We start from the raw sequence: 20,806 nt of genomic DNA, 5'->3' as shown, positions 1-20,806 counted from the left end.
GTTCTTCATTGTTTCCTCTTTAAAAATCGGACTGTTTTTCAGACGTTAAGGAACTGTGCGGCATTCACCCGGTTACTGATTTCTATATGAAACTGATAAATGAGATCGTTAGGATCAATGAGCTCCTGTGGATGTGGATTTTTATACAGATATTAATCAAATTTTACAATGCTTTAAGTCACAGAACGTCCCCCCTCCACACACACACAATATTGAAACGTTGATTTCTCTAATTCGTTACTTTTTCTCACAATTTGCCACCAAGGCGAATTGGCAAATGCTGAGCCCAACACATGGTGTTCTGTTGCTTAGCAACGCCCAGGGCTGCCGCAGCTACTAAATACTGATCAAAATATGAATGATTAGGTACAAAAGATAATGGTGGCGCGGAAGTTGGCAGGGGACAAGGCTGAGTACTCAAAACAACCAAACCCGTATAGCCATGTTATCAGCATCAGTCGTGTTAAAATACCCACTGTCCTGCAACATGATACATTCGATTTTTTCGATTTTCGTAGGCGTGATTTTCCCACACATAAGCAGCGCACCTGCTAGGTGTCTGTCTGCACACTTAGGAAACACAGATCTGAAGTGCAGACGAGGCTGTTTCAAGTGCATCCCGAGCTCTGCCTTTTCACTCTGGCGTTGCAATAGATTGTTCTTTATGGCTGTGCTTGTAGAAGACCGACTCTAATCTCTGATTGGATATACCGAGTGCCACTCTACTGTGTCTTGAGTTTTTAATGTGCTCTGCTGACAGAGGTTCTCAAACATAAAAACCCAGCAGCCAAGATCTCAAACGCAAGAGCTTTAATACGAAACTGCAATGGATTCCTTGGAGCTCTTCTTTATTTCAGTAGGCGCCCTTGTTTTCCTGCTTTACCTGATAAAATTAATTGCCTGTGTGAAGATCTTTTTCCCCAAGACATGGTACCCCTTGCCTCAGTCTTTTTTCACCTCGCTTGGGGAGTGGGCTGGTGAGTTCTTTTATATCAATGTCATTTATAATATCAATCATGTTTCCACATTTGGGAGCACGTCGTCCCAGTGGACCTGGTGGTGGAAAAGGGTTCAGTTAAAACCGCGATCTGGAAAAATGGTTTGCTGTAACTCTAATATTTCATTAACGTAATATAAAAACTGAGGGATTTCACCGTGATGAGAGAAAAATGAAGTTCTTTAACCCTGAGATTAGTTCTTTACGCAATAAAATTCTAAAATGAGTTATCAAGGGTGACCAAATTAAACGATAAAGCTGTTTTATGTATTATTATATGTAAAGACAGTACGTGCATGATTTTTACTTGTGTATAGAAATTCCATGGTTAAGCATTAGCAATAAAATACTGTTAAACTGTACAGTACTTTCTTTAAAAATGAAAGGTTCTTCAACTCTCATTCACCTTAGCTAGTAAGTCAATAATATGTATAGTAAAAACTGAAAATTTTATAAACTTTAAGGAGTTTCAAAAACAAGCATTTACAGCACAGGTCTTTACACTCTTTTAAAACAGGGATGCGCAGGTATTTTAGGATTTCTAAGTGCTTAGACCCATGCATGCTGGCTTTCTTTAAAACTTTTAAAGAAACAGAAATAGATTTCACTGCCAAAACATCTTAGACAGTTTCATTAGCTCGAGGCTTTGGAGTTGCAGTACTATTTAGGCGCTTGTTGAATATCTGTGATTTTTTTTTTTGACATGGCATTTTAACACCCGTTTCTTGTATTTGCACATTTTTGTCGAAGGTGTGTGTGGCATTTCGGTAATGCTGCGAATGTTTTAGGGAGTCTGTTGAGGATTGGGGTCGTATTTGAGAGAGAGATTTGCGTGGAAAGCTAAGCCTGCGTGCTATTTGAACATCGGAGAAGTATTTGGTTTTTGATGCATGGAAAACTCAGCGGAAAACAGCGGAATTGTGAAAAACAACCGTTGCACTCAGTGACTTGAAATGCGATTACTAATTTACATGTTTTGAAGTTTTTATTCCAAAGATTTTTCTTGCTAAATCTGTTACATTATAAAACATTTTCATTAAAACTCGTATTCATTAATTAACCATGTTATACCTTATGTAAAATATGCATTTTAATTAAGAATTTAGACTACATTTCATTAAAGCAAATATCAATGCTAGCAAGTGTAACATTGTAAGTCATATGCATATTGATTGTTGAAAGTAATAGAATGAGTTTTTTATTTTTATCGCATGTTGTATATTTAAATATTTTTCTTCTGAGTTCTACAAAAAAAAACGCCTTGGAAAATATAATAATTCAGAGACCATAATAAATCATCTCCAGATCGGTGTTTTAGTGTTAAAGGACACTGGCATTAAGACCAAATTCGAAACAGACAACATATGTTAGGAGAATCCAGTCCATTTATAATTAATGTCGATGATACGTTCAAGGTTGAACAAAAACAAAACAATAATAATACCTTATATATTTTGTTTCGAAAAGTCCAATGTTGAAGGATTGCACTGGTAAACCCGTAACAGACGTAAAAAAATTAACACAGTGATATGATGGAATAAAATAGGAATTAATGCAAAATTCTACATTAAAACCATGATAAAAAAAGATGTTCACAGTCCTAGAGTACTACGTTTGGGCAGTCACAGCGAGTTAGCTGTTACCTGTTGTGTGGAGCCTGGTTTTAAGCAGACTAAGAATGCGGGATTTGGCAGGTCTCATATTACTTTTAATAACACTCTAAGCTGGACTGTTAACGTGCGTAGCACTGAGTGTTCTGTGTTTCAGGTGTTCGTTTTACAGCGACATAACTCCTGTTTTTAAAAGCCATCGCTTCTTCATTACTCCCCAATTTCGAAAACACAGTGTCCCCTGGGGGTGTTGGATGTACTTTTATTGTTGATATTAATATTAAAGTTAATGTTATTATGAATATTATACACCAGATACTAAAAGATACTAAAACCGAGACATCTGCTTTAATGACGGACGAAGATCAATGCAGAATCATATTTCAACTGACAAACTGCAGGACTGAAATGTGACCCAAACGCTGGGAATTAGCGGCTCTTGGTGGTGTTAAATTTAAAGCAGTATGCCTTGTTTCGTTATGAGGTGCCTGGTGGTTTCACACTGGAAACGGAGTCAGTCACCGTTTAAATATAAAGGTACGTGCCTTGCAAAAAAAAAAACAACGTAACATTATCAGCTGGCGGGAGATTCTTGAAAAGTCCACTTTGCGTGCCAATTCATTTCACACAGGACAGGAAGTACACGCGAAACCAGAATTGTTTTAGCACAGAAGCTGCACAGGCCAGGCAAATTTACTAAAACTTTCGAACAGCACCACATTATGTAATATAGTAACACACTTTAAGAATGTATAATATAGATATATGTTTCCAACTCGAATTAGGAATTAATGGTAACAAAACAACTCATTGAGTATTACAATATACGAAGTCATTTCTCTGTGACTGTTAATATCTGAGTGCACGTCCCTTTCTGCGTGTAAGTATGAAATGACAAAATACGTGGCAAAACATGAAATGTGATCAGTGTAAGCTTGCGAGTATGCCTGTGTAACGATGATGTTTGCACAAAGGTAATGAATGTATGTGGAGAGTTAGAGCGGCAATCTGCGGGATGTGTGAGTTTCAGAGTTTATGTTAGGAACTTCTTTACAAGTGGATACAATGGTGTCGCAGACAAAACACTTATACAAATGATTGTACGGGTTATTCAAATATGTGGGGCATGAAAGTTAGGGGATGAATTTTATAAACAAATGGCAAGACACTGGAGGTACTCGGAACTCGGCCTCTCTCTTGGCTGTGGAATATCACTGCCTCCTTGGCAAGCGATTCCCCGCTCTCTTCTAACACCTCCAATAACTCTGGTTCAGCGGGCCTCCTGTGTCTTTTTGTTAACTGCTTCGTCTTGGAGTGCAAGTACTGCTGTCTCAATTTACCTTTTAAGCCTGTGCTCCCACTTATTAAACACATGTGGCTGTCCCTTTCAATGAATCATTCTATTTGTGTTTCCAGCATAATGAATAGCCACTTTATGTGAGTAATGAAAGTACATTTTCTACAAAAGAAATTAAATAGTTTTGTATATCATAAAGTATGGTAAAGAATACAAGGTACTAATATGTGCTGAGATCAGCCAAAATGTTACTATTAGGAGGTGTGGCCACAGTGGGCATTAGTAACAGAGTGGATGAGAAGCCTAGTACTCTTGCAGCCTCTCTGTCCTCTGTAGTTTATCATGCCGCGCGCAGTTTTCTGAGACATGTTGAGTGATCCTAGTAGCCAGGGCAATATTTTGTTTTTGCCTGTAGTGCTCTTAATTATGGTAATTCATGTTATTGTGTTGCTCATATCAGTTACTTAAAACCATCGCTGTAAGCTTGTTTAATTGAGAGCACAGTACTTGAGTTTAGATTCCAAAATAAAGAATTTGGGAATTATCTTCAATTCTGAATTGAGATTTGAATCTCAAAATGAGTGCAGAGTTGTTGTAGAGACGCAATTTTTCCAACTGAGAAATTTTGCCAGGCTGAATTCTATGTTGCCCTTTGTCTGTAACCTAAAGACATTCGTGCATATGTTTTTAAAATATTAATTTATTTTGCAATGTTTTATTTGCAGGAGTCTCTAAAAATATACTGAACACTCTATGATATGCTGAGAAATTGGCAGCCAGAATCCTGAGCTAGATTTTTATGAAGTTGGCACATCACTACAATTTTGGAGTGCTTGCACTGGCTTCCTATCAGGTTTTGATTGGTTTTCATAAACCTTGTACTTCCATTCAAGGCTTTACATGGTATTTCCCCAGTATCTAGCTGATATGTAATCATTTACTCCCTTGTACAGTATGTGACCTTCACTCTACAGATCCTGGTTTATAGTATGTTCCCACTGAAGGGCTTTTAGTTCACTTGCCCCCAGAGGTCTGGAACTCTAAAAGATATCAGAGACTCGGCCAAAGTCTAAACTAGTCTGAAAACCTAGTTTATCATATAACATAAAGTTGGCTTTGTATTTTTCTTTGGTTTTATTATGTCATGTGCTCCTTATGTATGTATTTTAAATGTTTTTTTGCCATGACTGGTTTTAAAGGAGCTGTATGAAGTACAATTTATTATCTTTTAGGCAGTCACTCTTTTTGATGTATTAAAAAAGACATTGCTTGTTCCCAAAGTCAATATGTCCTCGTGTACTTATGAACAGGTAAAGGTTTATTCCATGATGAAGAGTAAAGAGACACAACATTTCGGCTGTGGAGCCTTCTTCAGGTGTGTCACTTTGTGCATCTCTTTTCTTTTCAGAGTGGAAGGAAGCTGTTCCTTTGCTGCCTTCTTATGTCGACACAGCTACCTACTTGAACTTCTTCAATTTATGCCCTTATACCTGCCTTTTCAGTTCAGTATTTTCTGTCATATCTCTCTCCTGCTGTCCAACATCTCCATTACTTACTGTTGGTGGCAAGGTGCTGTAATCTACTGGAGCATCTCTCAGAGTGACCCAAGTTAGACTTTCAGGAAAAACACTCCAGCAGGTTTTATACAATATGCGTCTTAAATTATTGGCAGATTCACATGTTTTGAAGAAGGTTAAGTGATCAAATTAAGCTCTAACATGGCTAATATGCTCTTTCTGAGCTCTTGTGCTGTATATAACTAATGAGGCTTACATAACCCACTGTGCTGTTTCCTTTAATGACCAGACGTAGGGGAGCTCTAATACATTACCAGTACATGAACAGCATAAAAGACATAGTATGTGCACCAGAAAAAATGTTATCAGTTCCAGTGAATGTATTATTATTCCAAATTGCATGCATTTGATTAAATTCTTACTTTTGCATTTTTATGGTTCCAGCTTCAGCTCAATAGCTCTAATTATTTTACAAGCACTGCTTAGAAAGAAGAGGAAATGAGAATAATATCTTGGTTTCTAAATTGTGCTCTTTAAAAATGGAACTGGATGTTCTTTTCCCTTAATCTGGCTCTCCTACAGTACATTGCCTGCAAACATTTTTCTCAGATAAAATGCACAAGTATGTTTTTAATTCCATTACCTAAACAATTTTTGTTTGTAGAAACGGATCTTTTTGACCAGTGCTGGACTGCTATGTGAAATATGCAGTTCGCTACTCATCTGTTTTTTATTTTACTGGCACAATCTAGATTCTATACGTTTTGGCACAAATAGAAATGAGAAATAAAGCAATGAAGATGGAGAAGAATAAAAAGAGAAAAAAAGAGGGACATCAAGTATATTGAAAGCAAGGGTGTGGCTGATGTGTTAACTAAGCAAATAATATCTCAGCATGCTTAGGGTCATAAATACAAAATGCTGGACAGGCTAGGTTGCCTATAATTGCTGGCATAGCTGCAAGAGGAAATCACAGTGACTTTGACAAGGGGGTGTTTGGCAGCTTGGTGATGTTTCACGCTCAACGCTATCTAAGGTCGACATTAAACTTGGAAGGCAGGACATCATCATCATCCTCATCACCTTAGGAGAACAGTGGGTGGAAGCACTTACGCCAGGACCATTACATTTGTGCATTAATGTGAAGTCAAAGTCAAAACAGGGAAGTGACTGCAGATCAAATAACTGCATATTTCATCTTGGAGCACAAGCACCCCATATGATCAAAAATTGTCCACTGAGAACTTTTCAGAGCAGGGTAGCGTAGGTGGGTTGTAGAGTACTCACCACACCTGGCAGTGCACATTTATGAGTCCAGTGGTGCAAACACCACAGGCAATAGACTTTGGAGCAGTGGAGCACTGAGATCATGTTTTCAGTGAGCAGACCAGTGCATGTGTGGCATCAACCTCAAGAACTCTGTAGCCCTGAATGCTTGAGCCTTGTGATTCAGTAATGTTGTGGGGTACATTTCCTGGCATGAATTGGATCCACTTGCTCCCCTAGAAGGCAAAGTCGGTACTAATCCATGTAACAGAATTTCTTTCCTGCCAGGAGGAGAGTCTTCCAGGATATCAGTGCCCCCATCCAGAGAGCACAAGTGATAGCCCAGTGATTTGATAAGCATGATGCTGATGTTATCATATATTGATGTGTGATGTGTATCATATATAATATATATTGATTATATTTTATCTTGGGTCGTGTTGTGTTCTAATCGAAATTAAAGGTGCCACAATGTTTCTTTTGTTCCTTAGTTGTCACAGGTGGGTCTGATGGAATTGGAAGAGCCTACACAACAGAGGTAAGACTGCAAGATTTGAAAATTACCCAGTTTAGAGATGAGCACCCAATTCATGTATTCTTTATGCCTCTAACAGACAGTATGGTTCTGAAAATATTCTGTATTACAGTTGCTTACCTCCGGAAGTAAAGAAAGGTATTCATTTCAATGTTAAAATTCATGTATCCATTTTCTTACTACTACTAATAATAATTGCTTACACTTATATAGCGCTTTTCTGGACACTCCACTCAAAGCGCTTTACAGGTAATGGGGACTCCCCTCCACCACCACCAGTGTGCAGCATCCACCTGGATGATGCGACGGCAGCCATAGTGCGCCAGAACGCTCACCACACATCAGTGGGGAAGAGAGCAGAGTAATAAAGCCAAATTCATAGATGAATGAATTCTTCCGATCTAGGATCGCAGGGGTGCCAGAGCCTATCCTGGCGAAAAACGGGCACTAGGCAGGATACACCCTGGACAGGACACCAGTCCATCACAGGGCACACACAGACACACACACTCACACCAGGGCCAATTTTCCCAGGAGCCAATTAACCTACCAGTACTGTATTTCTGGAAGTGCCTGGAGGAAACCCACATGAACACAGGGTGAACATACAGACCACCATTGTGCTTAAATCACAGTGTCTTAATCTTTAAGATTAAAGCAAAACATTCCATCCTACCAATGTTTATGTGAGATTTAGTTCCCTTTCCTTTTACAAATGTCCTTGTACAAACTGATTGTTGAGTCGAAGAGTAAAGATCTTGTCAAGCTTGATTACCATTCTAAACCACAACAAACATGTTGTTAAAACTACAGATTTACTAGGCGTCTTTCATTTGGTATGATTGAGAAAGATAAATAGGGGCCAGAGGTGGTAAGTGGGAGGGGCTTTCTGAAAACTTTTCCTTCAGCAAGTATACTCAGCCCAGGATAGTGATACCTCCTGCCACAAACAACTGTATCCATGTATGAACAAGTGGACAGGTTGCTGGCTGCTGGATCTTGTGATTTTTTCCATCTTCTATCCACTTTCAGAAAATCTAGTTTAGAGATGAGCACACAATCTGTGTATTCTTCATTCCTCTCACAGAACTTGTGGTTCTGAAAATATTCTGTATGACTATTGCTTATCTTTGGAAATGACGATTCATTTCAACGGTCAAATCCATCCATCCATTTTCATCCATTCATTTACCGCTTTATTCTATTCAGGGCCTTGGGGGGAGCCAGACAAACCCGGCAAACAGCTGGCACTAGGCAGGGTGCACCCTGGACAGGACGCCAGTCCAACACAGGGCACACATAGGCACAGAGACAGACACACGTTCACTCTAGGGCCACTTTTCCCAGAAACCGGTTAAACCAGTTTGTAAGTTACACTTTGGACTGTGGGTGGAAACTAAGGCCCCAGTGCTGCGAGGCAGCAATCCTAACCACTGCGGCACCCCAATCTTGTGATCTACCTTACCTAATTGGGCCTCATTACATAATAATAATAATTCCTTATACTTATATAGCACGCCCACAGGGGCCCCTGCACTAGGGTTGCCATCTCCAGCTTTGAAAAATAAGGAACACCCTACGGAAGAGGTTGGGGGTAGGGGTGGGGGAGGTTGATTAGCAGAGAGCAAAAAGTCTAATTATGTAACCAAAAACACAAGTTCTGTGCTCAACCATCTGCCAACAAGAACAATGTAGATTAAGATCACTTTTTGGTCATTGCTCACAAAAGCTCTTTGCCTCTACCTCGTCCAACCGGCACACAGCAGGCATCAACATCTCACATTTATTGTGTGGCGGTGATGAACACCCACGTAAATAGACACAAACATTCCTTCTTCCCTTCCACCCCTGAGATCTGGAATTCTCCACCTCCTTCTGTGTTTCCAGATTCCTATAACCTGCCTTCCATCAAGAAGCAGGTCTGTCAACACTTACAGAGACTCTCCTGATTGAGTTTATATTGCTTTTATTTATTTTTTATTACTTGTTTCAGTTTCGTTAATTTCTTAGTTCTGCATTTTGTATTTTAATTTTTTCATTGCCATTTTTAGTTTTTTAACAGTTTTTAACCATTTTTATATTGAGGCTAGGCTTGCTGTGGGCATGTTTGGGTTTTTTTGCCTGTCTCGGTCCTCCTTTATATAAAAAATAATCCTAGTCGATGTATAGGCAATGTACTAATTAATGTTTTAACCCAATGTTACCGTGTTAACATTGTAATTGTATTAATGACATGTGGTATCATGTCATTAATACATACATATGATGGTGAACACAATGCTCACACAACCCATATGCAGGGTTTAATAATGATAAATGAACTGGAAGCAAAAAATAAGGGTGCTTCCTTTATTTTTCCACACAAGAGGACCAAGACAGGAAAAAACCCGCCCACATCAAGCTTGGCCTCAATAAACAATTTATAGGTGTTTTCTTTTAGCCAAATAAATTATATTGAATTAATGATACAAATAAATCGTTCACCGAGATAACATTGATAAATATTACATAATTCCTTCACTTACTCTTGTTCTATTTAATCTCACGGTCGAGAGAGAGAGGTACATAGATAGATAAAGAGAGATTATAGTTCTTGTGAGCTTTGAATGTTGTACTCAGTCCCACATTGTAACTGTACCTCACATATGGCAGGGTGAGCACCTCCTATTGGTCCCACTAACACCTCTTTCAGCAGCAACATTAGTTTTTCCCAGGTCTCCCATCCACATACTGATCAGGCTCACCCTTACTGAGCTTTAGTACATTGCTAGTTGTGTGTTGCAGGGTGATATACAATAGCTGCTGATACAGTGAGCACAGTAGCATGGTGGTGCAGTTGTCAGCTTAAGGAGAATATCACCAGTGGTTTGTGTGGTACAGTCGGTTGTCGAGAAATCGGCTTAAATTTTGTCTTTTGACCATGTGTTGCTCACAAATTCATTAAATAAAAATTATTTATAAAAATAGATGGGGAAACCTTTTTTTTAACTGAAGATAACCAGATTTAATGGTGTCTCGCAGAATTGTTCTTTTCACATGATTAGAAATGTTGTTTCTGTCACAGCTAGCAAAACATGGAATGGATATTGTTATCATCAGCAGAACTGAAGATAAACTGAAGAAAGTTGCCAAGGAAATTGGTAAGAAATAATATTAAAGAATGTATGAGAAAGAGGACTGTTCCTTTTTGTTATGTAAAAATACCACCTGTTAACACTGGGATTAATAAACAATTGCTGATACATTACTTAATTAAACTGTTAATGTAAAATATAATTGTAACATTGTATAAATACTATGGAAGTCTGGTCTGCTATGAGATTTGTTGCAGGATTTCTAAAGCACACTAAATTTGTAGTCACACACATACGCTTTGCATGAATGTGTCAATAATGGGTTAAGTCCCATCTTTTGGAAGAAAATCAGTAATGTTAGAATAATGTAGAATAACGTTTCATGAAATACTGAGCCTTAATTTAATAATTTCCCTTATTTTTTACGTTGCTAAAATTGAGCATTTTTTAAAACTGGAACATAATCTGCCTTTATGGAAAAAATGTTCCACAACTGTGCATTTCTTAATATTCTTTGGTCTGTACTCCCATAAGTGAAGTTACAGTTCACTTGTTGTCTTTAAATCCCCATCAGGGTGTAGAATTAAGTCATCTGTAGCACTATTGTTTGGATGCTGGGCAGCAAAAGATTAGGAATTGGCTATGAAGAACCTGTCTGGTAACCTGGAAGGGAGATATTTGGTGGACAAGCATACACAGGGCCTTAGAAATATTATAGCCTCTTAAAAGAAAAATTAAATGCCATTACTTACATTTCATTTCCCCCTTCTATATCTATAGTTGAATGAGTAAAAACTATACATCCACGTGTTTATTCATACATAGTTACAGGTTTCTGGTGTACACAATAATAAGACCAGGATAGACAGTACATCAGTTTCACATTGCCTCCTTTATGATTAAAGGTAATAATAGGTTTTAAGGTTTATCTTTATAAGATAAAAAATGGCAGTTTAGGGCTGTGAATTGGGCAGTTGAGCATGCCTCACTTGTAACACCTTTGACACACTTGTTATTGACAGTGTGTGGTCTGGCATTGTTCAGCAAATTACTTCCTAATATCAACCCAGGCAGGTGCAGCATTCCTGTGGGTTCATGTTTAAACAGACAGTCATGTTACAGTGCTCGTCTGTTTCAAACCTGCCAGGATAACTCATTTTTCACCATGAAAGGGTGTTTACTACTCTAATTATTGAAATTAAGCTTTTTATTCTAAGTTAACTCATTTTGCAAGTTCTCAAACAAATTCTGCAACACAATGTTAACTTTAGAAGTTCTGTATGCTTACTAATTTTAAAAACTATATTCACCTTGTGTCGCTCCTTAGAGACATCAGTGTGATGGGATAAATTCAGTTTTCTTGGTCTACATTCTTCATTTCTGTCAACCAGAGCTTTAAAGCCTGTTGGGGCTCTAGGTACTGGAGATTTGCTGTTTGAAGTGCAGTTCAAGTTAGGGTTATCCTACAAAAATGTAACAAGGAAACAAATTATATATGTAATATCTTTTTGGCAGGAGGAGTATGTGTTTAACAGTAAATCTACCACAGAAATGATACCAAATGCAGTTTTTGTAGATGGACTTATGATAATAATTGTCCTTGTTTTTCAGAGGAGACAACAGGACAAAGAGTGAAAGTAATTGTGGCAGACTTTACGAAAGAGGACATCTATGAACACATAGCAGAAAGTATTAAAGAGTTAAATGTCGGTGTTTTGGGTATGTTGGCTTTTATAAGCAACATTACATTACATTAGTAATTTTAAATCATGATGTAAATTTCCACTGGTTCATGAAATGGTGTTGTGGCCTGAGCTGAAGAACATTTACAAGATGTTTTGGCATTTTGTCTGTTCCATTTAGCTTGTTCTCTCTGTGTCAGTAGATTATCTGTGAACATGGCTTGGCAAGTGTAAATATTTTGTGTTTTTAATGAAAGGGAACTAGCCAACACAAGCACGAAAGACTTACTGTAAGTGAACTGTTTTGAATTTCTAGTGAACAGCAAGATCATTGTACAAGAAAGTATCTGGAGTGGGTCAACATGAGTTTATTAAACCCACACAGAGCAACATTTATTCTAAACCTAAAATTAAAAAAAAATATATTCCTCATCTCTCATGCTTAACAGACATCAATCACGTATATAATATAAAATAGTTGAGAGCTAAAATCCAAATGTTCATGATTTATTTAGCATTTCAATAACATTTTTTTGCTTTTTTCTTTCAAAATGTGAAATGTTGTATTTGAAACATTTGTTCTTTTTTTGTTCTTTTCTCTTAGTGAACAATGTAGGGATACTAAGCAGCAGTATACCCTGCCGGTTTCTTGACACTGATGACACGGATAGGGTAAGGTTTAATGTACATGATATTGGTTTGTCTTTTTCTAAGTGACCAGAAGGGAAGACGGGCATTTACAGAAGGTGATAACAGCAGAAATACACTGTAATAGTCAATGTGAAGAAATTAAATATAGAAAGCACGGACCCTGCGATTGATACTTCTTGCAGTTGGCTGTATTACTGTAAATGCTTAACCACGCAGATACTCTGAAATGTATTGTTGTGTAGTGTATGGCTTCAGAGCCCCTTATGTACTGGATATCTACCGATCATCGGACTTTAGACTAAGTCTAGGTAGGTGTACTAGTAGATGGAGATCTTCCTTCTGACGCAGATTTCCCACATCTGTGACCCAGTATGACATACAGGACATCAGGGATGCTGTGCTGAAGCTGGTGCCTGTGGATGAAACATGAAACCAGGATCCTGGGCTCCTTGCCCATTAGAAGGTCCCATATTGCCATTTCAAAGAGTGTGAACACTGGCGTTGTGGCCTTCAGCCATTTAGCTCACCTAAAGTAACTGTTTAAATCAATTGGAGAGGCCATTTCTCACTATCTGTTCCACCCTGTATGCTGTGTAGACAGGCTGTGAATGTATGTCTACTGCACGTCACTCGGGTGGATGAATATACAGGATATAGGTGAGGTCCCAGATCAGTGATGGATTAAGTAGGGACCTTTCCTGTATGTAAAGGGATGTAATATAAGGCAGAATATAAAGGCAAGTGTTATTAAGTGTAAACCCCAAATTATTGGCATTTCATTGTTATTACTTGTTGGGCTCATGATAGATCAGTGTGTCTCATAACCCCTGGTTGGAAATTGTACAAGTAAAAAAAACATTAAGCAAAGATCTATGAGGACTGCTAGAACCCACCTGTTAAGCCCTTGTAAGGGTAAGGGGGTTAATAAAACTGGTTTTAAAGGGCACGCCGGAAACAGGGATCCAGAATTAAATGAAAAGTTGAATATTTAACACATACATTCATATTTTCTGTGGGTATGTAAAACATTGTGCATATGTTCATATTTAATACCTTTCACCTTCTGTAGTATGGCTTTATTTTTTATTTTGTCTCATATTTAAGATATTGTATCTATTTCCAGTATAGCGTTGATGCTGCCTATCTGCAGTTTTCAATGAAAGTTGTTCATTCATTCATGAATCACATAATGTACAGTACTTGCCGTGTAAGCAGCAGATCATAAAACCTCCAAGCATCTTATATTTAAAGCTAGCTAAATTAATTTCCTTGTATTTAGTTTTACTTGTATGCATTAAATTGTGATCTTAAATACACAAGAAAGTAATTTGTTTCATGTGTAAAAACAATCGTGTTCATATTTTTAAGTGCTCTATCAGTTTTAAACCTTCAGATTAATCCTTTTACTATATATATATAGTCAGGTGTTCAAATTATGCATAAGCTGCAAGTCTTTAAAACATGAATAATGAAAGCGAGAGTTAATTTCATGTTGTGTTTTAGGTTATATCAAATCTCATTAACTGCAACGTGAAGTCTTTAGTTAAGGTAAGTGCCTGGAAGGAATGTTTTAGTTACTAGAATCTGGATTTCAAAGGATAAGTAAGTTTTGGTGGATAAGTAATGAAACAAATGTTATAGTGTATGAATTATTCTCTATTCAATTTCCATATATGACATAGGATAAAGAAAATTCAGATTTGATCTGAGCTGAAGTCATACAATGCTTAATATCAGGAAAAATCAGTCTTTATAACAGCTTGATATATAGCAACTAATGTTTTCGTTTTCATTCTGTGTTGCATAACTGTATCTATTAAGAAAGTGCTTCATTGTATTTTAAATGTGCTCAATTGCAGTTTGAAAATAGGGCCTTAAATTAAAAAACATTTTCAATTCTCTTAAACAGATGTCCAAGATAGTCTTGCCAGGAATGGAAAAGAGGTAGGTTCCTCTCCAAAGCATCTTGATAACGAGATAAGGCCCACGATTGTCTCTTCTCTCAGTGACATGTGAAATGTTTCCCAGTTCAATATAGTAAATGCAAAGAGGACATTGAAGGAAAGCTTCTATAAATAAAGGCACCATTACACTAAGTTTTTTTTAACTGAGTGTTATCCCTAATGAGGAGATTATTGATGAATGTGAATAAAACTAGAAGTATTCCTCACCTATTATAGAACTGGATTTGTTGTCATTCTGCTGAAGGTTGATAAATGGTAACTAGAATATTAATTTTTATTGTACTTAATTTTTTTAATAGACATCCTATCTGGTTTTGAGGCAATATGTGGTTATGTCTCATGTGAAAAGGAAAATATTTTTTGTAGTATATGCAGGAGAGGTCAGAGGGTATATGTACTGAAAGAAGCTATTTTTTTCAGCAGTCAGTTTAAATTTAGTAATGGTCTACACACAAGCAACAGTAAAAATATGGCCCACTGTGAAGTACTACGGTAATTAGTATTGTAGAATGCCTTTTCTCTGTATCCTACCTTAAAGTGCATGATTTGGAAATTTTAAGTCTGTAAAATAAGATCTTAATTCTCATTATATCATTTGTAAATTTGGAGGTTTTCATTTACATAATTTTGATGTTACAAAATATTTTTGTAACAGACATTGCACACAAAGGATATATTTTTTTTCACTTTTAGGCAAAAGGGACTAATTCTAAACTTGTCATCGGGTCTGGCAAAATTTCCCTGTCCACTGTACACCATATATTCAGCATCAAAGGTTTGTATGACATCATTCATTTTTAATGTTTTGTCAAAGATGATCATATTGGGTAATGTTGCTCAGAGACCTGCTACTTCAGCAGTGTAAACCGGATGTCCAGGCGTTTTTTCACACTTTTTTCTATTGACCACAAAATCGTCCTTATATTGAAAGCCTCACAAGACGTTCTTCAAATACTAACACAAACCAAAGTACCCAGTCTCCCTACACCAATCCTGTACACAAACGAACCCACTAACTGACCAGTGTGAGAATGTGCCTTATAATTAGTCTAATTGTAACTAATTGTATTACTCTCAAGTGAACTGTATCAGTAGTTTTCAGGATCTTATTTAGCGATCTCTAGTGGCAGGCCCATGAAAATAATAGCCCTTCCATGGGATAGCCTGCCCCATGGGAAAGCCACAAACAAGAGGAGACGATTCGGCACAACTGGTTCATTTGGTAGTGAGTAGTATTGATCCAATGAACTCATGCAATTAGTTTCTTGAAGGAAGCCAGGGTATCAGCTTTAACGACATGGCTGGGTAGCATGTTCTAGCCTCCCACAACCCTTTGCATAAAGAAGTGCCTGCTGTTCTTGATTTTCTGTGCACTTCCACATAGTTTCCACTTGTGTCCTGTGGTTCCTGTTTCACTGTTGATGCTGAAGAAGCCCACTGTGTTGCCTTTATCAGTGCTTTTGAGGATTTTGAGTACATTTGTACCATGCCCTATCGTCTCTGTTCAAAACTAAAAAGATTCAAAGCCTATAAGTTCTAAAGTATACAAGTGTATTAATTGAATTTTAATTAACACAGTTTGATTTTTGGTGCAAAAACAAGAGTATGGGTACAGCAGCAATGATATAAAAAGGAATGTTTGGGACATAACCAATTACCATATACACCAGTAGAAGGCAGACTGACATTTGTGATCAACTGTGAATTATATTTTATTAAAAAAAACCTTCTTTCAAATTATTTTCTGTTTTAGTAGGACATTCTCTTTTTAATCAGTGTACGTGCATGGTTAAAATAACTGTTAGATTTCTCTAACTTAAAGGAAGAGTTATTCAATACTTCATGCATGATGGTATACAGTAGTTAGACTTTTATATGAAAGAAGACCAGAAAGAATGTCTTATTTGAACATCATTTAACTTTGCAAAGGAACAAGTAATAGGTTTATTCCATGCTGAAAAAAAGAAGAAAGAGAAAACAACGTTTCGTCCGTGGAGCCTTCTTCAGGTGTGGACACAGCTACCCACCTGAATCATTTAAGTTTGACACTCCACTAATTTTAATCTAACGTAAAAGCATTTAAACTTTTTGCAGTTTCTAAGATATTAAAGGTACGAGGAGATAACTCGCTATTATTCAAGTACTAGCTTTTTATTATGTTATCAGAAGATAAGATGAATTTGCTACATTGTCTAAGTGTCGTATTTCGTCTTCTAAATGACTAGGTGTTTGTTGAAAGATTCTCAAGAGGGCTTCAAGCCGAATATAAATCAAAAGGAATTATCATTCAGGTAACAATAATTATGCAAATACACCTTGTAAATTTTACAGTACATCAGTTTTCACATTAGCTACAAAAGAGATCTGGGTGCCAAATTTTTTATTTGTTCCATTTCTTAGTATTGCTTTTAGAAAATTTGCTTTCATTCTTAAGCTTGATGTAAGAGATGATGCATGTTAAATTTGTCATACTTGCGTGCTCGGTTTAGCAGTGTTCTTACTTTTATTGCCTGTGTTTCTATTATCTAAGACTTTTTCAAGGCTTTCCGCTGAATCAAAATTGTCATTACACGTAATTTAAAAATCATGACTAAGCAATGCTTAAAAGCAGTTTTATGTCCAAAATGAAAAGGAATGTTGCGCAATATTTACTTTCCTCTTTTTCTGCAGACAATGCAGAATGAAGCAAAAAATCACTTAAAATGTATTACTCAGTTACGCCACTGGAAACAGTTTTGATCACATTTTTATTTGCATTTTCAGTCTGTCACTCCCTATGGGGTCTCTACTCCAATGACTCAACACCAGAGGCCTAATATAATAACCAAGACCGCAGAGGACTTTGTGAAAACATCTTTGAATTACATCTTGGCTGGAGACCAAACCTACGGGTGTATTCCTCATCAGATATTGGTAACATTTTAAAACATTTTTAGATTATGCCTACTATATGATTTAAATCTTATTCATATTTTAATATCTCACTGTGAAGCAAGCAGTGGTACACGCACTAACCTCCTGATTTATAACTTTTTTTGTCACTCTGGGCAGCATAGGACCACTCTTTCCTGCTGCTCTGGTTATTCCTCATGCAAACTTCAGGCATTTTTAAACCAAAGATCCCTCTTATCACAATCTGAATCTCCCCAAAAGAAAAAAGTAGTAAAACAAAATCACAGGAGCTTGACAGCTACCGCCATGCATCCCTAATTTAAAGCTTTTCTTTTTTGCAACATTTCCATTTTAAAACACCTTCTTGTTTATTTTGAATTAATTTTAAATGTATTTATCCCTGTACTGTCTTGAATGTTTTGTTTTGTTATTTTGTGTTGGAGAAAAGCAAAGGACACTGTATTTATTTCTGTTTATTGTATATATATGTTTCAGGGATGGATAATGCAGACAATTCCATTACAGGTACTACACAGCAGTGTAGTGCAGGAGAAGTTCTTGGCATTTGTGAGACAAAGGGTAGGTGATCTCATATAATCTCATTCATATTATTGCAAATAAAATGACAAAATGTTGAATGAGTGAATGATGTGAATTTCAAAAACGTTTATTGCTATTAATTATCTTAGGGATCAAAGGCCTCATATACAGGTATATACAGTATACATCACTGATGTGTGCCATGTAAAATTGTTAATTGTCAGTAAGCATTAAGCTTTATCTTACATATTATGTAAGGAAGCAGTATATTAATTTTGCCAGCAGCTGTATCACCCTGCAATTCACAACCGGTAACCCACTGAACCTCAGCAGGTGTGACTAGGTTATTTATATTATGGCTCATAGCCATCAGCTTCATTTGCAAAATATTCCAAACTGTTGTTATCAGAATGATTTTAAACACAATCCACTGACAAGAGAGAATAAATCAGCAGGGTTTAACATGCATTGAAATTCCTCGATTGAGCATAAAAGATCTGATATATTCAATTTCCTTTGCTTTTTCAACCATACAATGTCAAAGCACAAGCAAAAGATAGAGGGCCAAAGCAGAACGCTTTGAGATGTTCCAAAGCAGAACGCTTACAACCACACAACTAAATACCTCATAACTGTACTTGAGGACTTGATTTAAAGGAAGCATTGATTTGCCCTATAGAGATAACCCACGTGCTACCACGACTGACTAATGGTCAATAGGGCAATTCTATGTAAGATTGCGAAGTACAATACTGCTTGAAATGGCAGCTTTCAAAGTTGAAGGATGTCCATGTCTGAAGGAATGTGAGGAAATCATTCTCATGTCACTTGACTTCGTAATTAGATTTGTAATAAAGACACTGGAATGTGGTTTTGTGGTCAGATGAGTCAAGGATCATGTTCAGCTTCTGAGATCATTTTGTTAAGGTGTAGAAATAGCGCAAGTTCATCTTTGTTATTATTGGTGACACGATTTTGACTGGGGAAAAAAGTCATATTGACTTTGACTAAATTTCACAAAATTAGTATAAAAGCCTTTAGTGACATTTACATGGGTAAATAATTGATCAAGTTGGGTGGTTCAAAACTTGGTAAGACTGAAAACCACAAGATCCCCAGTAACAGGACAATAAACTCTTTCCATCAAAGACATCAAACAGTCTTTCCAAAACTGCCTCAATTTTAAGGGTGGATGAATGTATTATGTACAGAGTTGTGATAAAGTTTGTGAATCTTCAATATAATTATGGAATACAATGTCTTACCTGGTTGCCCAGACTATAAAAAGACTATAAAAAATGGTCTTTTCTTAAATAAACAGAATGGTTTATATTTACCTATTACATGTTTTTTGGTCAAAATGGTGTATAAACAAGAAAAATGAATAATTATGAATCAGTTGATGTACTGAACCTCTAATTTAATTAGCACAATTAAAGGGCATTTAGAATCAGATGATTAAGTAGCCCTATCCTATATAACGGTTAGAAACTTTGTGAGTTTGGTCTTCACCTTACAGGTTAGTGAAAACACATCATACCACGATTAAAAGATTCTTCAGAGGACGTCAGAAAAAGAATAGTTGATGCTTATCAGTCTGGAAAACTAAATGCAAATGTAACCATTTTTGAACATTGGGGGCTACATTCATCTTGTCAAACAGATCTACACATGGTAAACATTCAAGACCACGATGATCTCAACAAGGACTGGTGGTTCTGCTAAGATCTCCCCAGAAGTAAACTAGAAACTCATCCAGGAAGTCACAAAAAACCTCAGAGTAACACCTAGAGATCTGTAAGTCTCACTTGCTGTAGTTAATGTCAGTGTGTGCCCCAACCATTGGGAAAAGACTGAATGGGAATAGTTTTTCAGGTGAGGACTGCCAGTAAAAAAACCAAAACATTGCTCTCTAAATAGAACATTCCCAGCCCTGCGAAGAGCAGCTGGATAATCAAGAAGACGATGGAAAGAACAATCTATGGATGGACAAAACTGAACGTTTTGACTCTGATGGGAGAAACGTTTGTGTGGAGAAAACCAAATACGGCATTCCAACAAAAGAACCTCATGGCAGCTGTCAAGTATGATGATGGGAGAAGTATGGTGGTTTGTGGCTGCTTTGCTGCTTCAGGACCCAGACAGCCTGACACCATTAACGGAATCATGCATTCGGCACTGTATCGGCAAAATCTGGAGGAGAATGTCAGACCATTTCTTTTCTGTTGTGTCTCGCATAAATATAGTAACAGTTTTAAAATGAATGTTTTTTTCACTATCGTGCTTATTAGTATCACGATTTCAGTTTGCATTAAATGACAAAGTATAATTTACCAAATTCTCTGCTTTAAAAATTGTTATAAGCTCCTGTGGAAAGAATGGAAATATTTTCATTTTCATTAAATAAGACGATTATGACAACACATAAGTGGTTATGGTTTCCATTCATTTTCTAACCATTTCATCCAGTACAGGGTTGCGGGGAGCCAGAGTCTGTCCCAGCAAGCAATGGGCACAAGGCAGGATACACCCTGGACAGAAAACCAGTCCATCACAGGGCACACACAAAGACAGACACACACACCAGGGCCAATTCTCCGAGAAGCCAGGTTACACAGGGAGAACAAATTCGACTGTCTCCACACAGACAGCACCCCAAGTCCAGAATTGAACACAGGGCCCCAGTGCTACAAGGCAGCAATGCTAACCACTGCCACCCTTATTATATATTTTAAATATATAATAAAAATATTTGTATTATAGTAAAAATATTTGTATTAT

At 37.0% G+C, this 20,806-nt stretch overlaps 1 protein-coding gene across 5 annotated transcripts; it reads left to right on the top strand.

The window, feature by feature from the left end:
- Positions 1–561: 561 nt before the first annotated feature.
- hsd17b3 (hydroxysteroid (17-beta) dehydrogenase 3) lies at positions 562–20,448 on the top strand. Of its 5 annotated transcripts, XM_088910309.1 has the most exons (13): positions 818–977; positions 5,215–5,279; positions 7,179–7,225; positions 10,287–10,362; positions 11,908–12,015; positions 12,583–12,650; positions 14,133–14,177; positions 14,539–14,573; positions 15,287–15,368; positions 16,819–16,884; positions 17,357–17,506; positions 17,981–18,064; positions 19,946–20,448. In XM_088910309.1, exons 4-13 carry the CDS (start codon positions 10,302–10,304, stop codon positions 20,342–20,344), a joined length of 1,098 nt encoding a protein of 365 aa, XP_088766435.1. In that variant the 5' UTR covers positions 818–977; positions 5,215–5,279; positions 7,179–7,225; positions 10,287–10,301; the 3' UTR covers positions 20,345–20,448. The 5 variants fall into 5 exon arrangements, with proteins under 5 accessions (XP_088766433.1, XP_088766437.1, XP_088766436.1 ...); XM_088910307.1 differs by lacking the exon at positions 5,215–5,279 and having other exon boundaries at positions 562–977; XM_088910311.1 differs by lacking the exon at positions 5,215–5,279 and having other exon boundaries at positions 562–977; positions 19,689–20,448.
- Positions 20,449–20,806: the final 358 nt, after the last annotated feature.

This window comes from Atractosteus spatula, chromosome 3 (genome assembly GCF_055471065.1).
Source record: "Atractosteus spatula isolate fAtrSpa1 chromosome 3, fAtrSpa1.hap1, whole genome shotgun sequence".
NCBI classification, from domain to species: domain Eukaryota; kingdom Metazoa; phylum Chordata; class Actinopteri; order Semionotiformes; family Lepisosteidae; genus Atractosteus; species Atractosteus spatula.
The sequence above is the reverse complement of the archived record's forward strand: the minus strand, read 5'-3'. Positions and strand labels throughout refer to the sequence as shown.